The sequence below is a fragment of the Schistocerca americana genome, chromosome 6 (assembly GCF_021461395.2).
Source record: "Schistocerca americana isolate TAMUIC-IGC-003095 chromosome 6, iqSchAmer2.1, whole genome shotgun sequence".
Lineage (NCBI taxonomy): Eukaryota > Metazoa > Arthropoda > Insecta > Orthoptera > Acrididae > Schistocerca > Schistocerca americana.
The window spans coordinates 488,460,842-488,476,329 of NC_060124.1; the positions used below are offsets into that span (position 1 = coordinate 488,460,842).

The 15,488-nt window shown below is 46.3% G+C and overlaps 1 protein-coding gene across 1 annotated transcript in view; it reads left to right on the plus strand.

The window, feature by feature from the left end:
* The window catches only part of LOC124620241 (testis-specific serine/threonine-protein kinase 4-like), a 132,820-nt gene that overhangs the window by 76,336 nt on the left and 40,996 nt on the right, over nt 1-15,488 (plus strand). Inside the window, exons 5-6 of the mRNA XM_047146909.1 lie at nt 3,075-3,224; nt 11,249-11,525. Coding sequence (XP_047002865.1) covers nt 3,075-3,224; nt 11,249-11,525 — 427 coding nt within the window. The remainder of the gene's footprint in view (nt 1-3,074; nt 3,225-11,248; nt 11,526-15,488) is intronic.

The window sequence follows — 15,488 nt, forward strand, 5'->3', positions numbered from 1 at the left end:
GAAAAAGTTTAAAGTCGCACTCTCAACCAGTAAAGCCAGAGCGACGGTCTTCTGGGACTCTGAAGGGGTTTAATGTCCTGCCTCATGGTGCAACAATCAGAAAACTGAAGAAACGGCCTCAGCGTGTTCATCACCACAGAAATGCAATCGATCTTCTCCTTCTCCACGACAACTCATGGTTTCATACAAGTCTGTGCACCAGAGACTGTTATTACGTATCGATATCAGCCCATGGGCGTCAAAGTTGGCAACGGAATTGCAAGTTTCCATCAGACGCCGATAGCGGTCGTGCGGTATTCAGTGGACCCAATAGAGAACGTCTGCTGAGTCACCCATCCGGTGGCTCCATACCATGGGTGTTTCTGCTGCCACGATATAAGATGGATCGTGGGAGCCCGGCAGGCCACTTGCACCTGGAGTCTCTTCACCGTGTGACGTCACAAAGATGCCGCCTAGTCGCAGCTCCAACTCCATTGTTCTTGAATCAGATTTTCACTATGCAGCGAAGTGTGCGCTGATATGAAACTTTCCTAGCAGATTAAAACTGTGTGTCGGACCGAGATTCGAACTCTTGACCGTTGCCTTTCGCGGGCAATTGCTCTGCCAACAGAGCTACCCAAGCACGACTCACGCCCCGTCCGAGAGCCCCTTGGTAGAGCAATTTCCCGCGAAAAGCAAAGGTTCCGAGTTCGAGTCTCGGTCCGGCACACAGTTTTAATATGCCAGTAAAGTTCCATTGTTCTTGCTTTAGTTGACAGAGCCTCTTCCCTGTTGACATTGAGAGCTGGACTCTATTTGTCGGTGAATTAGTTGTAATGAGCTTTCCTATGCTTGGAGAAATACAAATTAAGTAAATCTTCTGTTTACTCTATTGACTTATTCGTTAATCATTTGTGCTCCTGTCCAGTTTCCCTACGATGTCAGTTGCCGCACCAGTCTGTAGCTCACCTCTCCTTACCATCGTGTATGAAGTCGCACACATCAGAGTGGAGCTCACAGAACTTAACCGTTCTTCCTCATCCACCCTATAGTTCGGATCTGGCGCGTTCCAACTTCAATCTGTTTGGCTCAATGAAGGATGCACCTCATGGGAAGCAGAGTGTGGATGATGTGGACCTTATTGTTACAGCAAAACATCGGATCTGACGTCGATCATTAGAGTTGTACCATTCGGGCATACAGGCATTCCCAGTAAGGTGGCGTAAGGAAATGAACGAAAATTATGTTGAAAAATAGATTTTGTAACTACGTAGGCTTTCCCGGCGTAATAGGTCTTGAAAGTCTCTTCGCGTTTGCTGCCGGATCCTAAAATCAGCTTGACTCGATATTTCGGTGATCCAACTGGTCGCCATCTTCAGGAAATTGCTGTTTCTGCTGATGAGTCCCGCTGAGAACTGACGCCAGGCTGCAAATCGACGTCGTATGTAGGCCACCGTTCAGTACACGGAGCATGCGCCGCCCATCAGGGTTGCTGCCCTCCAAATCAGGGAGGTGGCGCCGCCCTTAGGAGAACACTGCTGGCGACGATATATCGCACTCAGGGCAGCACCGAAGAACGTTCAATTTTGATGCGAGATAATACAGGATTCCGTGCCTTGCTAAGAGGAAACCCATTGTCTCTGTTGATTAAATTATCCGCCAACCTAATTTCAATCGCCTCTTTCTAGACACTGTTCCAAAAACCGGAAATGTTGGCAATACCACAGTTTCATCAAAGTTCATACCGTCTCCCTCATTTAAGCAGTGTTCTGCTACTGTCGATTTTTCCGGCTGTTGTAGCCTCGTATGACGGCGATGTTCCACAAACCTGACATGAATTGTGCGATTCGAACGGCCAATGTAAGCCTTCTCACATTTACACGGAATTTTGTATACACCGGGTTTCCTAAGCGCCAAATCATCTTTCATAGAGCCGAGTAGTGCCCTAATCTTAGAAGGTGGACGGAACACACTCTTAATGTTAAAATTCCTTAAAATTCGTCCAATCTTAAACGATATGCCTCCAGCTTAAGGAAGAAAGGCCACCGATCTTTGTTCCTCTTCATGAACCTCCAAAAGATGGTCCAAATTCCATAGCCCGAAGAATAAGCTTCTCGGAGTATCCATATTCCTTAAAAACGGCCATCAAATGAACAAGTTCTTGGGTTAAGCTGTCCTCGTCGGAAATGGCATGTGCTCTGTATACCAAAGTCTTAAGGACGCCACTGCTTTGGTGTGGTGGATGAAAACTCTTAGAATGCAGATACCGATCTGTGTGCGTCGCCTTTCGGTGAACACTGTGTCTGGTATTTTATAAACCATAACGTTTAAAAATGGAAGCATCCCATCACTTTCAACCTCCATGGTAAATCTGATGTGGGGATGGGACTGAAATTAGGTTGGCGGATAATGTAATCAATAGAGACAGTGGGTTTCCTCTTAGCAAGACGTGAAATGCTGTATTATCTCGCATCAATATTGAACGTTCTTCGGTGTGGCCGTATCGTTACCACCAGTGTTCTACTAAGGGCGCCGCCACTTCCCTGTGTTGGAGGGCAGCAACCACGATGGGCGGCGCATGCGCCGTGTACTGAACGGTGGTCTATATAGGACGTCGGATTGCAGCCTGGCGTCAGTTCTCAGCGGGACTCATCAGCAGAAGCAGCATTCTCCTGAAGATGGCGACCAGTTGGATCGCCGAAATATCGAGTCAAGTTGATTTTAGGATCCGGCAACAAACCCGAAGAGACTTTCAATAGATTTTGTAGACAAACTGGTGGGAAACAATATGGTGCATGGGAATCCTGAATAAAACCAACCTGCTTTCAGAGAAAAGAAGTGTTGCATTACCTACTGCATTCCACTCGTATTTGTCATATTGAAAGATCGACTGTGCTGCTCTAGCGATATCTGGCTGATTCCTTCTCTGCCTCCTCACGTGTCCGCCCCAAGACCCTCAGCACTTTGCGCAGTGGGCGAGAATGTCTCCAGTGCACATGCGTCAGGCACGGAACTATCAACCGCAGAGGCAGAGTATGTGGCTGAACGACACAGGTGAGAGGTGTGGTTCCTGAGGCGAGCCGCGGTGTGCGCAGGGTGTACATCGTGATGGAGTACGCGCCGAACGGCAGCCTGCTGGAGGTGATCCGCAGGGAGAGCTACATCAAGGAGCCGCGGGCCCGAGTCTGGTTCCGCCAGCTGGTCGACGCGGTCGAGTACTGCCACAACCAGGGAGTCGTGCACAGGTACCTTCTCTGCCCACCTCACTCTCACTGTCTGATTGCGCCATCCTCTTGTTCCGCTCTTATTTATTTATTTACTTCGTATTTAATTAGACCACTGTGCTGATATCACTGTAAAGTAGCTCCGCAGTTACCTTTGGGTAGTTGCATTCAGCGTCGGTGGGCGGCTTATCTGAATACGATATTGTACAGTCTTGATGTTCAGCATGTGGCCGATAAATATGTTATCTGAGTCATTGCGTCTCATTATTGCTGGCGCTTTTTACTTCAGTCTCTACCTCAAAACTTGGAGTGGGCCATTCAAGTTCTTCTAGACGAAGTACCCGGCCAGTTCGTTCTAATTGGTAACATTTAGTATGGGGAGGGAAGGGAACTTCCTATTCTGGGGTTCGCCGGGTCAGGGCGATTGACATTATTTTTAGTTCATTTTCATTGCTATAAGTTCCACACAGAATCGTGTAGATCTAGTGCATTATCGAATACCTATTCCTGGGTGTAAGAGGGTAAATTCCACGACTCCCTCTACCAGTGCAATACAGGGTGTTTCAAAATGAACATACCAGTTTTAAGACACTGTAGCATTTATTACGTTCAACTTAAAATTGTAAATAATACACCAAATTAAAGAGTAACTCAAACAGTTTTGTTTGTATATCTGTGCGCAATGGGAAGAGTATGGGATGACAAACAGTGACTGAAAAACATGTTGAACGAGTGTGAGTCTTTCACACTTAGCACCAAGAAATGTACTTGCAGAAAGTTTATGTGGCTTTATTTTTTGATGAATCAACTGTAACTGATGTTTCTTATCTTGATGGGCTACAGCCATGGCCTGTGCCTAAATTTGAAGAAGCTGAGCAATACATCTTTATTTGGGAGCAAGATGGTGCACTGCCTCATTGGCATAACTCAGTACATGACTAGTTAAACAATGTTGTATCCGACTGGTGGACTGGGCACAAGGGACTGGTTGACACAGCACTTTATGCATGACCTCCACATTCACACATGATCTGATGTAATCATGTGTAATTGCCTCCAATACCAGCTGATTTATCTGACTTTAGAAAGAGTGTTATTGCAACAGTTACTCCTGACACATTGATCAAGGTTTTGGAACAACTCGCCTATCGACTCGATGTGTGATTGGTGTTCACACTGGATAATTGTAAGAAAAACTGTTTGTGTTTCTCTTTCATTTGGTGTATTGCTTATAATTGTAAGGTGAATGTAATATGTGCTACAAAGCCTTAAAACCCATACATTCATTTTGAAACACCCTGTATAATTACTCTTACATACGCTATCTGATAAAAAGTATCTGTACACCTATTAGTGGACACTAATATTGGGTATGTCCACATTTTGCCTTTGTGACGACTCTGCCGGGGGAGTCTTACAATTATGTCTCTGAATGTCCGCGGAGGAATGGCAGCCCGTTCTCTCTCGGGATGCGAAACCAGAGAAGGTAATGGCGTTGAACGCTGGGGTCTCAAGCCAAGTCATCGCTCTAACTCACTCGAAAGGTGTCCTGATAGGTCAGGACAGTGGGCAGGCCTGTCCATTTCAGGACCTTACTGTCCACAAACCGTTCCCTCACAGTAGCTGCTTTAATACAGGGTGCTTCGAAATCCTGCTATAACCAGCCACCGTCTCCGAGCAGTTCCTCTACTGTAAGCAGTACACAGTGCTGTGAAATTTGTTCGTATCATTCCACATTTAGCGTTTTCTCAAGTGTAATAATGACGCGCTACCCTATCCACGGAAAACACCTCCATACCTTACCACCACCTCCTCTGTACTTCACTGTTGAACCGCACATGGTGGCTGTAGCGTATATCCAAGCACTCGCGAAACCTAAACGTTTCCCTCGGGATACCACAAGGAATAGCGTGCATTATATACGCATCATCCGAAATTATGCTAAACGCATTCTCTGAAAATTATTTCGAGCAGTTAGTACATGAGCCCACGCGAATAGTAAACGGTTGTGAAAACACACTTGACTTCTTAGCAGCAAATAATACTCAGTTAACAAAGAGCATCAAAACGAATACAGGGATTAGTGAACACATGGTTGTCGTAGCGAGACTGAATATTGTAACCCCCAAATCTTCGAAAAATAAACGAAAAATATACCTATTCAAAAAAGCAGATAAAAATTCACTCGACGCCTTCCTGAGAGACAATCTCCACTACTTCCAAATTAACTATATAAGTGTAGACCAGATGTGGCTTGAATTCATAGAAATAGTATCGGCAGCAATTAAGAGATTTACATCAAATAAATTAACAAACGACGTAATTGATCCTCCATGGTACACAAAATGGGCCAGAGCACTCTTACAGTAACAACGAAAACAAACATGCTATATTTAAACAGACGCAAAATCTCCAGGATTGGCGGTTTTTTACAGAAGCTCGAAATTTATCGCGGACTTCAATGCGAGATGCTTATAGTAGTTTCAACAACGAAACTTTTCCTTGAAACCTGGCAAAAAATCCAAAGACATTCTAGTCGTATATGAAGGATGCCAGCGGCAAGATACAATCAATGCCTTCTCAGGGCGATAGCAATGGAGATACTATCGAAGACAGTGTTGCCAAAGCAGAGTTACTAAACACAGCCTTCCGAAATGCCTTCACAAAAGAAGACGAAGTAAATATTCCAGAATTCGAATCGAGAACAGCTGCAAACATGAGTTACGTAGAAGTAAATATCCTCGGAGTAGTGAAGCAACTCAAATCACGTAATAAAAGCAAGTCTTCTGGTCCAGACTGCATGCCAATTAGGTTCCTTTAGAGTATGCTGATGCAATAGCTCCATACTTAGCAATCATATGCAACCGTTAGCACGTCGAAAGATCTGCACCGGAAGATTGGAAAGTTGCACAGGTCACACCAGTATTCAAGAAAGATAGTATTGGTAATCTACTAAATTACAGGCCCATATAATTAACGTCGATATGCAACAGGATTCTGGAACATATATTGTGTTCGAACATTATGAATTACCAAGAAAAAAACGGTCTTTTGACACACAGTCAATACCGATTTAGAAAATATCTTTCTTGTGAAACATAACTAGCTCTTTACTCGCACGAAGTGTTGAGTGCTATTGACAAGGGATTTCCGGAAGGCTTTTGACACGGTACCACACAAGCTGCTTGTAGTGAAATTGCGTGCTTATGAAATATCGTCTCAATTATGTGACTGGATTCGCGATTTCCTGTCAGAGAAGTCACAGTTCGTAGTAACTGACGGAAAGCCATCGAGTAAAACAGAAGTGATTTCTGGCGTTCCCCAAAGTAGTGTTATAAGCCGTTTGCTGTTCCTTATCTATATAAGCGATTTGGAAAACAATCTGAGCAGCCATCATCGCTTGTTTGCAGATGTTAATGTCGCTTACCGACTTGTAAAGATGAAAACAAATTGCAAAACGATTTAGAAAAGATACCTCTATGGTGCGAAAATTTGCAGTTGACCCTAAACAACGAAACGTGTGAGGTCATCCACATGCGTGCTAAAACGAATCCGTTGAACTTCGGTTACATGATAAATCAGTTAAGTCTAATGGCCGTAAATTCAATTAAAAGCCTATGAATTACAGTTGCGAACAACTTAAATTGGAAGGAACACATAGAAAATGTTGCGTGGAAGGCTAAACAAAAACTGCGTTTTATTGGCAGAACACTTGGAAAATGTAACAGATCGACGAAGGAGGCTGCCTACACTACACTTGTCCGTCCCCTTTTAGTTTAGTGCTGCGCGGTGCGGGATTCTTACCAGATAGGACTGATGAAGTACATCGAAATCCTTCGGTTAGTTAGGTTTAAATAGTTCTAAGTTCTAGGGGACTGACGACCTCAGATGTTAAGTCCCATAGTGCTCAGAGCCATTTGAACCATTTTTTGCTTTACAGAAGAGGTCTCCACCCCGACGTACTCTTACGGATTTATGGACAGCCCTGGAGGATTCATAGCGTCAGTTCCCTCCAGCACTGCTTCAGACATTACTCGAGTCCATCATGCCACGTCGTGTTGCGGCACTTCTCCGTACTCGTGTGGACCCTACACAATCACTGGACTCGCATTCAGGAGGACGACGGTTCAATCCCGCGTCCAGCCATCCTGATTTAGGTTTTCCGTGATTTCCCTAAATCGCTTCAGGCAAATGCCGGGATGGTCCCTTTGAAAGGGCAAGGCCGACTTCCTTCCCCATCCTTCCCTAATCCGATGAGACCGATGACCTCGCTGTTTGGTCTCCTCCCCCAAATCATCCCAACCCAACCCTACACTATATTAGGCAGTTGTACCAGTTTCGTTGGCTCTTCAGTGTATATCCGTGAACGCACTCCCGCGAAAGCAGACACACGATCATAGGGACTTAGCGATGTCTCCTGGCGTCGTGGGAGCCGTACTCAAATCCGCGATAGGCCAGGATTAGTCTCTTCACAAATTTCAATATAAGAAGATAACAACGAGCAACGCAAGGAATAATCCAAAGCGCAGTACACAAAGTACACTCTAACACAAAAAAAAAACAACGCACCACGAAGGAATTCTCCGAATGGGACGAAGATAAGTTGATGTGGCGTAATTGTACACACAAACAAATGTTTATAATTTCAGAAAATTTGGATGCTTTATTCAAGAGGAAGAACTCCGCAAATCGAGCAAATGAGTAGCGCATGGTTCACCTCCGGCCTTATGTGAGCAATTATTCTACTTGGAATTGATTTATGGAGTTGTTGGATGTGCTCCTGAAGGACATCGTGCTAATTTCTGTCCAAATGGAGCGTTAGAACGTCAGAATCCCCAGCTGCTTGGAGGGTCCTACTCATAATGTTCCAAATGTTCTCAGTTGGGGAGAGATCTGGCGACCTTGCTACGAAGGCAAACAATAGAGATTTTCAACGTGTGTGGGCAGCCATTGTTTTGCCGAAATGTAAGCCGAGGATTACTTGCCATGAAGTGCAACAAACCGGGCCGTAGAATATCGTCGACATACTGCTGTGTTGTAAGGGAGAGGAGGATGAGAAAGATAGGGCTCCAACTACGAACAGAAATGACGGCGCAGACCATCACTCCTCGTTGTTGGGCCGTATGTCGGGCGATAGATTGGTATCCCACCGCTGTCCAAAGCGTTGCCAAGCTCGTCTCCACTGGTCATCGGCGCTCAGGTCGTAGCGATACTCGTCAGTGAAGACCATTCTACTCCAGTCAGTGGAATTCCAGGACGAGGATGTGTCTGGAGACGGTGCGGATACCGCACTGACTTCTTACTGCCATACGGCCCGACGAGGAGCTGTGGTCAGGGCTGCCATTTCATTTCAGAGCCAGGGTCCCTTCGGTTGTTATTTGTGGCACCCTTATAGCACACTGGCAACGGCCTTGCCGCAGTGGATGCACCGGTTCCCGTGAGATCAACGAAGTTAAGCGCTGTCGGGCGTGGTCGGCACTTGGATGGGTGACCATCCAGGCCGCCATGCGTTGTTGCCATTTTTCGGGGTTCACTCAGCCTCGTGATGCCAATTGAGGAGCTACCCGACCGAATAGTAGCGACTTCGGTCAAGAATACCATCATAACGACCGAGAGAGCAGTGTGCTGGCCCCGCGCCCCTCCTATCCGCATCCTCCACTGAGGATGACACGGCCGTCGGATGGCCTGAAGACGGAGTGCTTTTTTATAGCACATTAGCATGGCGGTACTTCGACGATGTTCTACACCTCGTTTTTTTGTCCTTCATGGCAACCCGTCCCGGGCTTACATTTCAGCAAGGTAATTACCACGTGCACATAGCGCCACTTAATATTTTCCAAATCATACCTTGGCCAGCAAGATCGCCGGGTCTCTCCCCAGTTGAGAACGTCGGGATTTTGCCACTCTAATGAGCCAGTTGGACAGAATATGGGACTATATCCTTCAGAAGGACATACAACAATTGGCTCTAAGCACTATGGTACTTAACATCTGAGGTCATCAGTCCCCTAGAGTTAGAACTACTTAAACCCAACTAACCTCAGGACATCACACACATCCATGCCCAAGGCAGCATTCGAACCTGCGACCGTAGCAGCATCGCCTTTCCAGACTGAAGCGCCTAGAACCGCTCTGCCACAGCGGCCGGCAGGACATAAAACAACTCTGTCAAACAGTACCAAGCTGAATAGCTGCGTGAAACAGGAATAGAGGTGGACCAACGCGTTATTGACTTGCTCAATCTGTGAAGCTCTTTCTCTTGAAATTAAAATCATTTGTTTGTCTGTCCCGTACATCACAGCTATTTATTTCCGTCCCTTCGGATAATCGCTTAGTGATGTTTTTTTTATTTTTTTATTTTGGTCTTAAGAGAGCGAAACAAATTGTTACAAGCAGGTAGTACCAACCATCTCACTGACTCGTTGTTCCTTGTTTCAATAAAACATCAACAAAAATATTTATTTGTTTGATCGTTAAATACACATTCTTTCTCTTTCGCCATTTTAAAACGAAGGCGGTTGAAAACTATACTGTTTTATCACCCTGCAGTTTAGATAAGTAGTGATTATTCATTGAAAGCTGGTACTGTTAAGGAGAAATGGTCTCAGAAACGTTGGGAAACCCTTAATTATTAGTTCTGTATCGCCTCTGAGTCAAATTCCCATTGTTTATAGCCTCAGTTTGAAATATGGCGTGTAGGCTACGGTCCAGATCAGCGTCTAGTCTTCAGCAATCCATCCCATTTCCACGGCTTTTAGCGACACTAATATAATCGTTTTACTTCTGTTTCCAATTAGAAAATTTCAGTTTCTAGAAGATTCTAAGGAATTCTCTCAAAATATTTCGTCATTTTCTAACTGTATAGGTTCTGGTTGGACGAATTGAGTTTATAGCCTTCTGTATCTTTCTATCTTTATCTCGTATTATTGCTATAAGTTATTTTAAACAAAGTCTTGTATTTTACCATTTATTAACTTTTGTTGGGGAAGGAAATGAGCGGTGTCCTTTCAAAGCCGGCCGGGGTGGCCGAGCGGTTCTAGGCGCTACAGTCTGGAACCGCGCGACCGCTACGGACACAGGTTTAAATCCTGCCTCAGGCATGGATGTGTGTGATGTCCTTAGGTTAGTTAGCTTCAAGTAGTTCTAAGTTCTAGGGGACTGATGACCTCAGGAGTTAAGTCCCATAATGCTCAGAGCCATTTGAACCATTTTGTCGTTTCAAAGAAACCATTTTCCTGAAGCAATTTACGAAGATCGCGGAAAACCTAGTGATCCGACCCGGATTTGAACCGAAGACCTCACGAATGCGAGGCCTCAAGGAGTTGGTAATTAGTCTTCAACGTGTGAATGGTACACGGTTCAGTATATCTAGTTTTCGTCACGTAAGTCGTCCTCCCTAACTCATTAAGCAAAGGTTTATGTCCTTCAGATGCTCCTATTGTCATACTCCGTGTCAGTCAGTCTGTGTCTGGCAGTAAGTATATTAATTTCTAACCAATACTGCATGTTTTATTTAACTTCATTGTGGCATTCGGCCGCGGGAACAATGGAAACCGCCGACAGCGGCGCGGAGAGGACTGTGGGGGAGGCAGGGGGTTGATTGGAGGAGGTGCGAGGGGTGGAAACACAGCCAACCTTTCACAGGCCTGGCAGCCTACAACAGTTACCCTTACTCCTGCGAAAGCAGATCTGACGTATTGTCATAGAGACTACTGATCTTTAATTGTATTGTTGGAACTCGTACTCGAATCCCGATGGATGAGAATTAGTTTCTTCACCTATTTTGACAAGAAGAAGATAAACGACAAGCGCCGAACAGAATAAAGCAAAGTGGAGTACGCAAATCATTCGGTAATGGCTACCGCACAGTAGGTTGCTGAGGTTGGCAGTGTCCTAAACGAGTTATTACTCCCACTCTCTCCCTCCTGCATTCTGCCTCCTCCTCCCATAAACACAAACATACACATTCTGCTCTTCAGAGCGTCCGCATTACAGCCCATACACTGAGGTGGATTTGACTAGAGCGCCCTCGCCGCCTTGCGCAGGGACATCAAGTGCGAGAACCTGCTACTGGACGAGGAGATGAACGTCCGCCTGTCGGACTTTGGTTTCGCGCGCGGCCGCATGAAGGCGCGCGACCGCCAGCCGCCGCCCATGAGCGAGACCTTCTGCGGCAGCTACGCCTACGCCGCCCCCGAGATCCTCCGCGGCACGCCCTACCGCCCCCAGCTGTCCGACATCTGGTCCATGGGCGTCGTGCTCTACGCCATGATCTACGGCCGCCTGCCCTTCGACGACTCCAACTACACCCAGCTGCTCAAGGTCAGTCTCGGTTTCAGTGTCGCGACAAACGTCTCATACCTCAGGCCGTCCTCCTCATGGGGCAGGAGTGCTCAACTTTAACACGTCGTGTGACGCCCGCACTCCATATGCTACTGACAGTTTTTTTATTAGTCATATACACTACTGGCCATTAAAATTGCTACACCAAGAAGAAATGCAGATGATAAACGGGTATTCATTGGACAAATATATTATACTAGAACTGACATGTGATTACATTTTACGCGATTTGGGTGCATAGATCCTGAGAAGTCAGTGCCCAGAACAACCACCTCTGGCCGCAATAACGGCCTTGATACGCCTGGGCATTGAGTCAAACAGAGCTTGGATGGCGTGTACAGGTACAGCTGCCCATGCAGCTTCAACACGATACCACAGATCATCAAGAATACTGACTGGCGTATTGTGACGAGCCAGTTGCTCGGCCACCATTGAACAGACATTTTCAATTTGTGAGAGATCTGGAGAATGTGCTGACCTCCTACGGTCGGAGGTTCGAATCCTGCTTCAGGCATGGATGTTTGTGGTGTCCTTAGGTTAGTTAGGTTTAAGTAGTTCTAAGTTCTAGGGGACTGACGACCTCAGATGTTAAGTCCCATAGTGCTCAGAGCCATTTGAACTATGTGCTGACCAGGGCAGCAGTCGAACATTTTCTGTATCCAGAAAGGCCCGCGCAGGACATGCAACAAGCGGTCGTGTATTATCCTGCTGAAATGTAGGGTTTAGCAGGGATCGAATGAAGGGTAGAGCCACGGGTCGTAACACATCTGAAATGTAACGTCCACTGTTCAAAGCGCCGTCAATGCGAGAAGAGGTGACCGAGACGTGTAACCAATGGCACCCCATACCATCACGCTGGGTGTTACGCCAGTATACCGATGACGAATACACGCTTCCAATGTGCGTTCACAGCGTTGTCGCCAAACACGGATGCGACCATCATGATGCTGTAAACAGAACCTGGATTCATTCGAAAAAATGACATTTTGTCATTCGTGCACCCAGGTTCGTCGTTGAGTACACCATCGCAGGCGCTCCTGTCTGTGATGCAGCGTCAAGGGTAACCGCAGCCATGTTCTCTGAGCTGATAGTCCATGCTTTTGCAAACGTCGTCGAACTGTTCGTGCAGATGGTTGTTGTCTTGCAAACGTCCCCATCGGTTGACTCGGGGATCGAGAAGTCGTAGCACGATCCGTTACAGCCATGCTGATAGGGATGCCTGTCACTTCGACTGCTAGTGATACGAGGCCATTGAGATCCAGCACGGCGTTCCGTATTACCCTCCTGAACCCAATGATCCCATATTCTGCTAACAGTCATTGGATCTCGACCAACGCAAGCAACAATGTCGCGATACGATAAGCCGCAATCGCAGTAGGCTACAATCCGACCTTTATCAAAGTCGGATGCGTGATGGTACGCATTTCTCCTCCTTACATGAGGCATCACAACAACGGTTCACCAGGTAACGCCAGTCAACTGCTATTTCTGTATGAGAAATCGGTTGGGAACATTCCTCATGTCAGCACGTTGTACATGTCGCCACCGGCGCCAACCTTTTGTGAATGCTCTGAAAAGCTAATCATTTGCATATCACAGCATCTTCTTCCTGTCGCCTGCATCTCGTGGTCGTGCCGTTGCGTTCTCGCTTCCCACGCCCGGGTTTCCGGGTTCGATTCCCGGCGGGGTCAGGGATTTTCTCTGCCTCGTGATGTCTGGGTGTTGTGTGCTGTCCTTAGGTTAGGTTTAAGTAGTTCTAAGTTCTAGGGGACTGATGACCATAGATGTTAAGTCCCATAGTGCTCAGAGCCATTTGAACCATCTTCCTGTCGGTTAAATTTCGCGCCTGTAGCACGTCATCTTCGTGGTGTTGCTGTTTTAATGGCCAGTAGTGTAAACCGCCCGACAAAAAACAATGTTTTTTCAACCGCCCAGAAGGGGAACAGGAAACTAAGTAAAACTTTAGAGGTGGAGACGGTGTGTAATGTTATTTCAGTAGCTGAAATATCGAGTCCACCATACTAAGAACCTGACCGTATGAGCCCATTTATCAGTACACTTTGTACCTCCTATGACGTGGATATATGCTCTGGTTCAATTGAGAAGCCTTGAAGTTTCTCCTCAGGCAAGCTGGCTTACAAATATTGCCACTAGTCCTTGATATCCTGGATACTGGAGTCGGGATGAAGTTGACGTTCGATCTGGTTCCACACAGGTTCTACAGGGGACAGATTTGGAAATCTTGCTAACCGCTGGAGTAGCTCAACATTATACAGACTCGTGCCATGTGTGGACGAGCGCTGCCCAGCTGAAAAATGGGTCACCATTACTGTTGTATTAGAGGTAACACGTGAGGATGCAGGATGTTCGTGACGTATCGTTGTGCTGTAAGCGTTCCCCCATTCACTCTAAACCGTGACCTGAAATCACCATGGCGCCAGGAATAACACTGCCATGCCTCTCCAAAGCATTGGATGAATGGGTCCTCTCTCCCCACGATGCCACTGCGCCCGCTATGATCATCCGGGATAATGCCGAAGTACGGTTCATTTATTGAAGGTTCTGTTGAAATTAGAATACATTGTTCTTTCTATAATTATGTTGATTATAATTTCCTTTCCTGAGGACAACGTGAGGCTGCTTAGTAGTAGTTAATGCTCCCTGGCCACTGCACCGCTCCAAACGCAGCCTTTTCTGTTGTGACGTTAACGGCATCCTCCGCATGGGACGGCACCTCGCCTGCCGTGCTGCTGCTAGTTTCCGACTTACGGAGCAGAATGACTCAGTACGTTGCTGGGAGTTGATTATTTATTCCCGGGATGGCAGGTGCGGTGGAGCTACGACGTGAATGGTGCACAGTACGTCGATCTTCCCTTATGCTGGCCAGATATGGTCAACAGGAACCTTGACGACGATTATGCTTGCCTCCACGTTCCTGTGCAGCCAAGCATCAGGCATCTGCGAAATCCGAAAGCCACACAAATCTGGACACTGTACGTTTCGGCCAGCTGTCCAAATGGAGACCCACTGTAAGGCTTGTCAGGCGCTTGTAATACTGTCTTACAGGAGAACGCCGCATCTCCGTGTGCTACACAGTAATTACTCAACGTCTGACGCTGTTCACACCCCTTATACACACTACCATCTGGGCGTTTCACTTTTTTATCAGGTGGTGTATTTGGCACAGTTATCGGTTTTCAGGGATAAAAAGCAAGGAAAGAAGCAACATTTACAACTTAAACAAAACTTGGACTGCACTTCTAAGAATCGAAGCACCTGGAAATGAAATTGTATGGAAACGAACATATCACAGTATCAAACGAACGGAAAATTTTGAAGATGAAGATGAGATGGGAGATATGCTACTACAAGAATAAGCAATCCGTACCAGATAGGGTTGATAGAAGAGATAGAGAAGATTCAACGGAGAGCAGCATGCTTCGTTACAGGATCATTTAGTAATCGCGAAAGCGTTACGGAGATGATAGATAAACTCCAGTGGAAAACTCTGCAGGAGAGACGCTCAGTAGCTCGGTACGGGCTTTTGTTGAAGTTTCGAGAAGATACCTTCACCGAGGAGTCAAGCAGTATATTGCTCCCTCCTACGTCTCTCGAAGAGACCATGAGGATAAAATCAGAGAGATTAGAGCCCACGCAGAGGCATACCGACAATCTTTCTTTCCACGAACAATACGAGACTGGAATAGAAGGGAGAACCGATAGAGGTAGTCAAGGTACCCTCCGCCACACACCATCAGGTGGCTTGTGGAGTATGGATGTAGATTTAGAATAGATGGAATTTACTTAGAATCATTGAAAATAGTTCAAATGGCTCTGAGAACTATGGGACTTAACATCTGAGGTCATCAGTCCCCTAGAACTTAGTACTACTTAAACCTAACTAACCTAAGGACATTACACACATCCATGTCCGAGGCAGGA